Below are 12229 nucleotides of genomic sequence, written 5' to 3'. Positions count from 1 at the left end.
AGTATATGCAGTTTTAATTTATAGTCAAATATAATCAAAATGCACTCTAAAGATAGCATCAATCTTTTTATTTTTCTTTTATTTTTCTTTTTTTTTATGGAGGGCGATCTGAGAAACTAAACATGATTCATTGTTTTTACTTACTTTTTTTGATTATTGGTGAAATTGAATATCTTTTCATGTGTTTACTCTCCATTTTTACTTCTTTAATTGTTTAGCCCACTTCCCTTTTCCACTTTTCTGCCAGAAGAAAAGTTTATCTTACTGATTTAGAAAACACTCTGTATTATGACTATTAAACTCTGTCTTATACAGGCTACAAATATCTTCTCCCAATATGCCCTTTTTTTATAGCATGTATTACTATACATCCCAGGGACTTCCTGGGATGCAGGAATTTCAGTGCTAAAACTGGGAGAGTTCAGGAAACCGGGACGGTTGGTCATCCTAAACTGGCAAAACACCGTTATACCTCATGCCAATTCCCTGGGTGGAAAGACATACTTAGGCCAATTCAATTAGTAACTCCAGGCTTTACAGGTGGTAGGCACATGCGTAAAAATTGTCTGTTGACACCCACCACCCTCCAACCTTTTTTTTCTGTCATAAAACATTTCTTTAGTTAGAGCAAAGAATCATAAACTTTACCATGCAACAAAATCACCTGGAAGGCTTGCTAAAATACAGACTGTTGGGCTTTTTACCCAGAGTTTCTTATTCAGTAGACTGCTATGGGGCTCAAAAATCTGCATTTCTAACAAGTTACTAGGTGATGCTGATGATGCTGGTTTGGGGACTCAGGTTTAGGAACCACTGCTCTAGAAGTATGACATATTACCATCTTCTGAGACTAACACATAATCAAAAAAAGGCATTAGTCAAAAGTATAGAGGCATGAATCAACATATAAAGTACAAACTTTTATAAGAATCAGTCTTATTTTCTTCATTTTTTAAGCACCTCTCAGTGATGAGTAGAGTTTGAAGAAACACCTAATACACAAAATGTAGTAGAAAAGGTTTAAACTTTCAGGCAAGTTTTTGCAGACATGTGGAGGAGTTCTCTATTATTGGGTTTACTTTAATGACTGATTTCTCTGTAGGAAAGCAAGCACATTGTAACACAGTTCTGGTGACATTTGGTTTCTCTTATGTATGCTCAAATCTAACAGCTGAAATATCTTTTATACTTAATCTGAGTCATAGTTTCATGATTATCATTCTCTCTGTCATACTAAAGAGGGAGAGGAAAAAAGTGCATGTTGATAACACAGTCTGCATTTCTTTCAACCTATGCAAACTTTTTGACGTCACTGAATATGTAACAAAAATATGAAAGCAATCCCTTCAAGGAAAGGTTCCTGGCTGCCCTCCTTTAGACCTCTTATTTGTCCTAGGCCAAACTGAGCTCTGGCACTTTGTTGGCAGAATTTAAATTCCATCTCTGTAAAAGGTTTCTAGGGAAATGGATCTGAAATAGAAAAACTTTACTATTTTGATGAGTAAAGTGATTTCTAAATGTCTCAATCTCAGAAACTAGTTTTCAATAATAACAATTTTGTTTTTATCCCCAGCGTTCCGGTGGTGCCCTTGCCATTCCCCTGTGTGCATTCCAGGGGACTGTGTCTCTCCAGGCGCCTACAGGGAAAACTTTATCTCTTTCTACCTACGAGGTAAGCACAGAAGGGCAAAAAATAACCCCGGCCTCTAAGAAAATAGAAGTCTATCGATCCAAAAGTGTTGGCCATGCACCAAACTCAGAAGATTCTCCCTCCACATTTGCGGACACCAGTGTGAAAATACACCTGGAAGTTCTTGAAATTTGCGATAATGAGGAGGCCTTGGACACTGTGTCAATCATTAGCAACATCAGCCAGTCCTCCACACAAGTCAGATCTCCATCCCTACGCTACTCACGGAAAGAAAACAGATTCGTTTCATGTGATTTAGGAGAAACAGCCTCATACTCCCTCTTTTTACCCACGAGTAATCCTGATGGTGATATCAACATCTCCATTCCAGACACTGTGGAAGCACACAGGCGGAACAGTAAAAGGCAGCATCAAGAAAGGGATGGCTACCAGGAGGAAATCCAGCTGTTAAATAAAGCTTACAGGAAAAGAGAGGAAGAAAGTAAGCGTACTACTCAGTGATCATCTGCTCTCCCAGAAATAAAAGTCTCTGCAACTTCAAACTGCCAAACCAACATCTTTGTTCCAGGACCGATTTCCTTGTATTTGTTGGTTTACATAATGCTTTACTGATTTACTAGTTAATTATTTTTTGTGCAAACAGCTGGAACTAGTGAAAACACTTAAGTGCATTTGATGTGTTACCTAAAGATCACACACTGTGGTAATTAAAAGATTTTATTTCTTATCCAATTTCTAAAATATCTTTTCTAAATCAAATCTTGGCCTAGTTTACTAATGTTTTTGCCTATGTTTGTCAACCTTGGAATAAACAGAAAGTTGTGTAAACTCAATGAATACACTCATCCCATGCACATGTTTCTACACATAATGTTGGCCTTTACTGCAAGGGGAAAAGAAGAGACATTTTGGGAATGGAAAAAAATGTAGCAAAACACCAAGTTTCATTTGAAGAGGCTTGCCTAAATATGGCTAGCAAAACAGCTTATTACAGTTACTGCTCTAGCTTTACACTGATGTCTAGAAAATACACTCTTGTGTGAAATGGCATATTACTTTCCAACTTGGAAATATGCGTGTCTCTAGTCTATAAATAGTTCTTCCCTTCATTCCTATCAAATACAAATTGTTTACTGAATGGGTTTTTTTTCCCCCTTTTTAAATATAACAGTGTTTTTCCTTCCATCTTCTCAGTATGTCAAGATTGGCTCTTAAAACAAATATGTTGTATGTTACAGGTGTAATTAGAAATAGTCTTTAACTCAAACATTATCGAAAAGGTTGTAATTGTACACTTCACCCAAGAATTGTTTTGTTTATTTAAATGGAAATTTGGGGAAAATACTGCCAGATTAAGTTCTGAGGGGTGCATTCAACTGTAGTAACAAGCTTTTGGATAAAGCAGAGGAAAGTCCTCTAAAGCTATAACAAAAGTGTCTGCTTCTAAAGCTGCAGATTGGGCAAACTTTCTTAGCCATTCTTCAAGCACAGAAAAATTTACTTCAAATATTATTTCAAGTTTAGGTGGTTTTTTTTCTTCTACAAAGAAATGTGTTGTCTCAAACAAAAAAATCAATTTGACATTTTATTAAATGATCATAAGGCGTACATTTCAAAATTAATTTTAAAATGCATTGCATTTCAAAAATGCAGGAATCACCTTGTCAGAATATTAATAATGTATATTTCAATTATGAAGTGATTTTTTTCAAACTGTTTTATTCTAATCTTTCTGTAAACATATATTAAATGTGTTACTTAAATGCTTAATTTTCCAAAGTTATTGAGTTGACATTTTACATGGCCTTAGACTTTTTGCATCCCCCAACTCACTCACATATCTTATTTATTTATTTACATATTGAGTAAGTTATGTTTCAAATGATTTATTTTGGCTTATATTTCAGTATATTGAACCAGAATTCTAAATTACTTAACATGGGCTTTCAGATTGTTTCATCTTCAGAAGGCATTATCTTGCCATCAATACAAGTCATTTTCACAATAATTTTATCCCCATAGACTTTCTCCATCTCTCATTTAACTTCTCAATATCTTATTATATAAATTTGAGAAGCAAAAGTAATGCCATTAGTATGTTTGTAAAGCAAGCTTCAAATAATGCATAATGTATAAATTCAAATTCAAGTTTATTCTCATTACAAATATATTTTATTTTAAAAGTCTTTGTATCACCAAAATTGATGGCTATTTTAACACAATGACAAATAGGTAGATCAATCTGATAATATATATCAGTGGCATTAAATGTCTTTATAAAAAAATTGAATATTCTAATAAAGCTTTGTAAAAAACCGGCTTTAATATCTTAAGTTTGGATGTATGATTTTCTTGAAAGAGAAAGGTGATATTGATGCCTTAAAATGCAATTTCTGGCAACAAGGAAATTAGAAACAGGATCATTATAAAACTGAGGAAAATAGTAAAGATTTGAATGCAAACAAATTCTTTATAACTGCACAGCACTTGGAATGGAAAGGAGATGATGGAAATCAAGGTTTAAAGTCTAAGAATTGGATTGGAAAACAGTAATAGCCATTTTCCCTCCTGTCTTCCATTTCCTTTTCACTGGACATGGGTTTAGGTGGGAGAACTGAAAAATTAAAAATAAAAATAAAAAACACTAGGATTTTCCCATTTAATTGCCCGTGGTTGCCGAATTAACTATGCAATAGATACATTTTAAAATTCTTCTATATTGAAACAATACCAGGATTATTTAGCCCAATGATGTAGTTTGAGTATTACTACCCTGTAACAGTTCAAACTCCAAGCCAACAGTAGCTGAATGACAAGAAAAATCTAGTAGGTCTATACTTAAGCATGAACAGCTCCTTCAAATTTGTTAATAGGGTAAGTTTACTCAAGTCTGCTTACTCTTTAGAGTGATTCCAATTGTAAGAATGTGTTTCTGGTATAGGAAATACCTTTACGATACCTGTGCTATATCCAAATACCTTACCCTCCTATAGTTATATCATTCTTGTTATTAATAAATACCTTACTTTATATAGCTTAACTCTTTTCTCTAAAAATTGACGTACAGGTATCTGAAGACAAAAACTACTTATTACATAATAAAAATATCACCATCTGGTGGTGACTACTGCAAACTGCTAACACCTAATTCCTAAAACTCCCAAATAAACACTTGATATACAATCCCTAAGACTTCCAAGAGTTGTGACTGACAGAGATAACTTCTTTTGAAGACAACAAACATCTCAGTATTACTCAGAGTATAATAAAAAGAGACTTGGTTATGCACTATTTGGAAGACATGGTTCTGTAGTATTAAGTTTCATAAATAAATTTTCTAGACATGGTTCTGTAGTATTAAGTTTCATAAATAAATTTTCTCTTAATTTCTTAATTATACTTTTTAGACACTTTCATTCATTTCTTCAATTTAATATTTAATGAATGACTACTAAATCCTAGAAATTGTTCTAGGTAGTTGGAATTATAACTGTGAACAAAAGCAAAACAAAACAAAACACACACACACACCCACAAAGTGAATTTTTGCCAACTGCAAAGTTGGAGATCACAGTCTACACAAGACTTTCCTCACTCCTGAAACCAAATGCAAGTTAAGGGAGTTCCCAAAACCATTGCTAGTTTCAGTAACTCACTAGGACTCACAGAACTCACTGAAATCTGTATACTCATGGTTACGTTTATTACAGGGAAGGGATACAGATTAAAATCAGCCAAGGAAAAAGTGCATAGAGCAAAGTACAGGAAAAGTTCTGGATGGGGAACTTCTGCTGTACTCTCCCCAAAAAGTCATGAGTAGCATTACTTTCCTAGCATCAATGTGTGACAACATGCTGAGTATCCAACCAGGAAAGCTCATCTGAACCATGGTGTTGAGTGTTCATGAGGCCTCCATCACAGTAGCGGTAGGAGAAGCATGGCTGACTGCTCACATGACTGATCTCAGTTTCCACCTCCTCCGGAGATCAAGCTAACATGGAACGACCCAAAGCCCTCACTCTAAATGACACTGTCATTGTCTGGCTGGTCCAAGGACCTCAGACAAACAGAGACATTCTTATCAAGCATGACATTCCAAGGGATTAGAGATTATCTCCCCAAAAGCTGAGGGAAAAAGCTAGACTTCCTATCTTTAGATAAGGTTAAGTTCTCTACTACACATTTACATATATACACACACACACACACACACACACACGTATATGTGTATATGGTGCTAAGTGTATTGACAGAAAATAGGGAGCAGTGGTAGTAAGTGATAAGAAGAAAAATTAGATTAAAGGGACAATAATAGAGTGCTTTTCTCAATAATTTAGTCTGAAAAGGTTTCACTGATTAAGTAACATTTCATTAGAGATGCAAATAAAGTGAGGAAAGGTGCTGTGTGATTATCTAAGGAAATCATAGTCCCAGCAAAGAGAACAGCAAGTTTCTAGAAGTAGCAGTGTGCCTTTTGTATTTTGTGAAATCATCAAAGAGGTCAATGTGAAGCAGATGAGTGAGAAAGGGAGAAAGTGGTTGGGAATAAAGACAGATAAGGGCAGGGAAAGACAGGTCACTAGTGTCTTGCAGACCAGGTATAGACTTTGAGTGTTATTCTAAATGAGGTGGGAAGCCGTTGGAGGACTCTGAGCAAAGCAGTGACATGATCTGATTTCAAAACCACTGCCTTTTGGGAGGAGGCAAAAACTATACAGATACGAAGATGACTGCAGAAAGACCAGTGAGGAGGCCATTTTAATAGTGTGGGTTAGAGATGATGTTGGCTAGGATTAGGTATGTAGTAGTGGATATGGTGACAGAACTGTATTCTAATTCAATAAATAGGAAGATTTCCTTAGTAACATTAAATAAATTACACATTTCTTAAATGCTTATCTATGAAGCCAATGGCTTGAGGGAAAAAAATTACCCTGGCATCTATTTTCTGTTAATACCCTTGTTAATGTCCAACGTTTCTAAACTCCTCCATGTATCACAGAAGCTAGAAGGCTGAAAACTGTATTTCCCAGTCTCTCCTTTGACCTCACCAAGTCATATTTTTTTCCCTTTAATGGAAAACATGGAATTAGCAGACAAGACAATTGTTTATACAAGTGTCTGCCTGGAATAGTCCATTTTACAATTGTTTTCCTGACATAATAGTTGTGTCTTCTTTCACTATTAAAAGTGTCCCCATTTGGACAATAAATTATATTGTCAGCCTATCTATAGTTCTTAGGCAAATTATACCAAAGCTACATGCTCTTTTCCTACTGTAACTAAAAAGGAGACCATGTAATGTCTGAAAATTTGCTGTTAAAAGTCAATCTTATCTGCTTTTTATGTTTCAATTAGAAAATAAACATAAATTTTCCTCTAAGTATTTTGAGTGAAATAAGAAAATTATGATTAGATGTCACCAAGGACCTACCCTGAGAGAAGATAATAAAAGAAGGACAGGTCTTAGCTAAAAAGTGAGGATACTCCCACTCCCAACCCAAACTATAAAATGCCCCAAACCATGAAAAAAGCAATGCCATCTGGAATCACTGAATGTTTGGTCAATTAGATTCAAATGGGAGGCTGGAAGCAGATGATACTTGTACCTGATAAGGCATAAAGGGACAGAGAAATCCTCCAATTGATTTTTGCCTCGTATTGGCATATTTACCATTCATTTCAACCAAGAGCATCAAAGTATGTTCTGGACCAGAGTGTTGGATATCTTCACATTTCTCCTCCAGTTCCATCTACTTTTCTCCACCCTACTCTCTGCCCCGAGAGACTGACCTGCACAAACTACATCAATAAACTTGACATACCCTCTGCTTCCCTTTCTGTTTGACCAATGGGGACTTCCAGGAAGGCATGAGAGAGGAGGAGAGTGATCGGGTATTTTTTTCTCTAACTTTTTCCATGCAAGATCACCTTGGGCTGGATCTGCCCCTTTACCAATGATCACTGCTCTTTGTGATCTCAGCTCTCTTTCAGGGTGCTACTAGCTGCTCCCTCTCTGCATCCATTTGGGCCTAGAGATGGTAACATGTTGCTACTAACTCCAGGTTACTGAAATCACTTATGGTCTCTTTACACTTGAACCTGAGTATATTGCGTGTGTGTGTGTGTGTGTGTGTGTGTGTGCGTGCGTGCGTGCGTGCGTGTGCGTGTGCGTGTGCGTGTGTGTGTGTGTGTATCCTCCTTGAATTACCCTCACTTGCAAGGTTTGCCATCTATTTTCTTTTAGGGACTCTAAGTGATTTGCCCACAATCTTTAACCTTTCCTGGTGTGTAACTTTCTTGGTTGTACAATGGAAAGGTAGGGCACTGGGGCTAGAAACGAGGTGGCTTAGTTTCAATCCCTGATTCTTAACCTGACTCTACCACCACTTGACCTACACTTAAACTCTCTAGAATTCAGTTTATTCTAGAGTGAATATTAGGTTGGGAATGAGGGGAGCCTAGGAGCATTATAATTTAGATTAGTTCTAAAATCCTTTTAGCCATAGCATTACATATACAATTTTAAGATAAAAGATGAAACTTATGGATCTTCGGCTTCTCTGTGTTACATGGAAACCATACCTAGATGATGACGTAATTCTCTTCTCCATTCAAGAAGAATACCATTGATGGATTTGGGTAGAGCAAAGGTTTGGTATTCTTGGATCAAGGACCTTAGTGTTCACCAATCAGGATAAAGACCAAGAGAAAATACTGACTTGTCTGAAACATTCCCCAATGATAAGTGAAGCAAGAGAAGATGGTGGAAGGAACGGAAAAAATTGGCATAAAGGAGGACAGATCAATTTGAGATCATGAAAAAGTAAAATCTCCTAGGATTCCAGGAAAACACAAGGCCTCAGTAAGTCATTTTTCTCATTAGCACAAACAATGGATACACTAAAAGCTATAACCAAAAATTTTTTTTAAATATGTATTTCAAAGCATACTCTACTTTCAGAGCTCTAAGCAGGACACACGGCAAAAGCTGAGGTGGGGGGGTCATGATACAACCACATCCTCCTCTCTTTCTCCCCCTCCTCACTCTCTCCACACTCTCCTATAATAATGAAGCTTCTTGTTCTACTTCCTAAGTGCCAAGGGTTTCCATTCCTTCATATCACCTTTCCCAAGGCAGACTTCACTATCTCCCCTCTCTGGAGTTGTAACTGTGAAATGTCTAATGGGGAATATTACTTATAGGGGAGAGGATTCAAAATATGTCCATTAGGGTTTTTTAAATATCTATAATAGATAAATGAGGTTTCAATAACTGAAAACGCAAGCTAAATAATGCAAGGAGGCATGAAGAATGCTTACCAATACCTATGTTTCTTTTCCCTCTAAGTTTCCTAGGAGTGGACTATTCTCATGAGCTGTATCAGCAATAGTGATATGCTTTCCTAGAAGAGGCTCATTCTTTTTAGTCCTTCTATTCCTTAAGTTTCTTGGCCTAACTATAGTAAAATAGAGAAAAATAGTGCACCTACTCATAGTGCCTGCCACATAATAAGCACTCAATAAATGCTATTTATAGTATTATCATTCCTTTTCCTACTTCTAGTTGTCACATGTACAGCAGTGCTAGTGTCTGTGATGCAAGATGACACAATGTAATACTGTCAAAATTATGGTGCAACATAGTTTCTGAAAGCCTGAGTTAGCACTTATGCAGATTGTATCTTCAAAGAAGGATGAAATATCTCCCATCCTACATGCTTTGCCTATCATGTGACTTCAGCTCTCCTTCCATAACATGGTGAAGCCCTAACTGCCCTTAAATCTGGGTGGACATCTGTAACCATCTCAACTGGTAAAGCACAGTGCAAGGAATGCTATGTGGCTTCTGAGGCTGTTAATAAAACTATCGTACACTTCCACCTTTCTTTGTAATACTTGCTCTTTGAGCCAACCTGCCATATTGTGAGGAGGCTCAGCTAGGCTACACAGAGACACCAAATGGAGAGCCTATCTGTAGGTGTACTAGCCCATAGTCAGCCAAGGTTATGACCAAAAACCAGCACCAACTGCCAGGTAGTTGAGTGAAGATTCCTCCAAATGATTCTAGCCCCCAGCTATCAAGTCTTGCCAGAAGAAACTCCATCCATCTTGGAACAATGAAAAGCCATCCTCTGTGTACTTTTTAAGTTCCTGACCCATGGAATACATTAGCTTAACGGTTGTTTTATACCACTGAATTTTCAGGTGGTTTGCTGTATAGCAACAATAACAGCACTCTAGAACCTTCTGTAGAAGGGATGCAGAAGTTGTCATTTATGGCACGGGAGGTGAAGAGGCAGGTGATGATGCTAGTTAGCATTCTTACCAGAGAAATTACTGGGATGGAAACAAGCAACCCTATAGCAGAGTTCTTCAGATGGATTGCCTGCCAGCAAATCAACTTAGAGTGACAGCTGAATTCAGGGGGATCCAGAACACCAATTCCTAAAGTGAGGTTTAACTGGCCAGGGCCAACGAGCATGCTGTTGGTGATGAGATCACTAGCATAGCCTTCATTAACATGCATTGGCCCAGACACTAGATCAGACCAGCAACCCTAAAACAGAAACCAGCAAAGATGTAAGGGATGCCATCTATGATTAAAAATAGGCCTTCTCCAAATCTCTTACAGCAAGCAACATCTTGGAGAGAAAAAGGCCTAATAGAAAGTGGAACTTCATGGTTACCCGAAACAAGACTGTTTTGAAGAAACCATAAAAAATTAGCTGGCAATTTTAAAATGTTTCCACTATTCCCTTGTTGCCCTCTAAGGAGGAAACTCAGAGATTAGACCAGTGATAAACAATAATGATAATTTCAAAACCCTACATTTTCTTTGCCCATCTGCTCTGGTCTTAATGTTTGTCCTCTCCAAAGCTCGTGTGGAAGCTTGATTCCCAATGTGGCAGTATTGAAAGCTGTGGCCCCTATAAGGCAATTGGATCGTGAGGACTATGCTCTCATGAATGGATGAATCCATTCATGGAGTAAATGGTTAATGGTTTAATGAGATCACAGGTGTGGACTGGTGGCTTTACAAGCAGAGCAAGTAATCATGTTAAAAAGTGCTCTTAGGGGCCAGCCTGTGGCTCACTCGGGAGAGTGCGGTGCTGAAAAAGTGCTCTTGCCCTTCCTCACCATGTGATACCCTGCCCTGCAATGGGTCAGTGTAGAAAGCTCCCACCAGGAAGAAGGCCCTCACCAGATATTCTCCCTAGACCTTGGCCTTTTTAGCCTCCAACACTCTAAGAAATAAACTACTTTCTTATAAATTACCCAGTTTCAGGTATTCTGTTATCAGCAGCAGAAAACGAACCAGCTCATGCCATACTTGCCTTGTTCAGTGAGTATCCCCATCACCTTTAAATCAGTTACATGTATAAACCAACTGGATATTGCCTGGTGAACATCGAAGCCAGTGTGGCCCAGTCACTTCATTATTCAAGAACAGCTTGCACAAGACACTCAGTGGTCTAGTTAATAAGTAGTATATGGCTTCTAATGAACATAGATCTTCAACGGCTGTTTATTTACATTGCTTAAACGCTCTGTACTGAATTTGGGTAGACATGCTCATCTTATGCTACTGGATAAAGGAAGTGAATAATGACAATCTTTCAAAGGAGGCAGGGGCACTTTTATATTTAATTACATATTTGAAAGATGCCAGGCTGTTTTCAACACGTGTGACGAACTAATTTCTTTAGACTTTTAGGAGACAGTGCAACGACCCACCATTTCTTTTGTTTCAATCGACGTTTACTAACTATCCAGGGCCTAACTGGAAGCAAACTCCGGATTTTACCAAGAGGAATAATAACACCCAAAAGCCACTTCTTCATTTCCCGGACCCGGGGAAAGAAAGCTCACGAGCCTTCTGCTGGCTCGCCCTCCAGGGACGCAAAAGTAGACAACTCCACCGTAGCCGCCCCTCCGGCCTCCGCCGCGGTCAGCCAGTGACGTCACCGGAAATGGCTGCTTGTGACTCTACATGGCCCTCCCATTCGCGCTGGGCGCCGGAAGCAAAACCGAAGTGGATGTGCACCCGCTTCCGGGCCGGACGCCATTTCCAGTGGCTGTGGGTTCTCACGGGTTGGGGTCCGCAGTGACAATGAGCTATGACTACCATCAGAATTGGGGCCGCGATGGCGGGCCCCGCAGCTCCAGTGGAGGATATGGAGGGGGCCACGGAGGGAGCCGAGGCTCCGGAGGCGGCGGCGGCGGAGGAGGGGGTGGTCGAGGAGGCCGGGGCAGGCATCCCGGGCATTTGAAGGGCCGTGAAATCGGTTTGTGGTACGCGAAGAAACAGGGACAGAAGAACAAGGACGCGGAGAGGCAAGAGGTAACCTGAAATTTGATAGTAGGGGGCATGAGGCAGGACAGGTTTCCTCTTCCCTCCCGCCGCCCCTTCTTCCTTTTATTTGTTTCTTAATTGAAGCACATGCTTTGTGAAGTGTAAACGAGGTGCGAATGTGTTATGCAGGAGCTTCCTTTAGCGGTTGTTACACCGCTTAACGTCAGCCGAGAGTCTGACACGGAGCAGAATGTTTGCAGGCTGAATGTATACTTTGCTTG

General features: G+C 38.8%; 2 protein-coding genes across 2 annotated transcripts in view; both read left to right on the top strand.

The window, feature by feature from the left end:
- The window catches only part of GPR149 (G protein-coupled receptor 149), a 75010-nt gene extending 72858 nt beyond the window's left edge, over positions 1-2152 (top strand). The window contains exon 4 of the mRNA XM_063101568.1: positions 1574-2152. Coding sequence (XP_062957638.1) covers positions 1574-2152 — 579 coding nt within the window. The remainder of the gene's footprint in view (positions 1-1573) is intronic.
- Positions 2153-11710: 9558 nt separating this feature from the next.
- Positions 11711-12229, top strand: part of DHX36 (DEAH-box helicase 36) — a 55525-nt gene continuing 55006 nt past the window's right edge. Inside the window, exon 1 of the mRNA XM_063099571.1 lies at positions 11711-11996. Coding sequence (XP_062955641.1) covers positions 11766-11996 — 231 coding nt within the window. The 5' untranslated portion in view covers positions 11711-11765. The remainder of the gene's footprint in view (positions 11997-12229) is intronic.

Source organism: Cynocephalus volans, chromosome 1, assembly GCF_027409185.1.
Source record: "Cynocephalus volans isolate mCynVol1 chromosome 1, mCynVol1.pri, whole genome shotgun sequence".
NCBI classification, from domain to species: Eukaryota; Metazoa; Chordata; class Mammalia; order Dermoptera; family Cynocephalidae; genus Cynocephalus; species Cynocephalus volans.
This window is presented reverse-complemented; position numbering and strand designations above follow the sequence as displayed.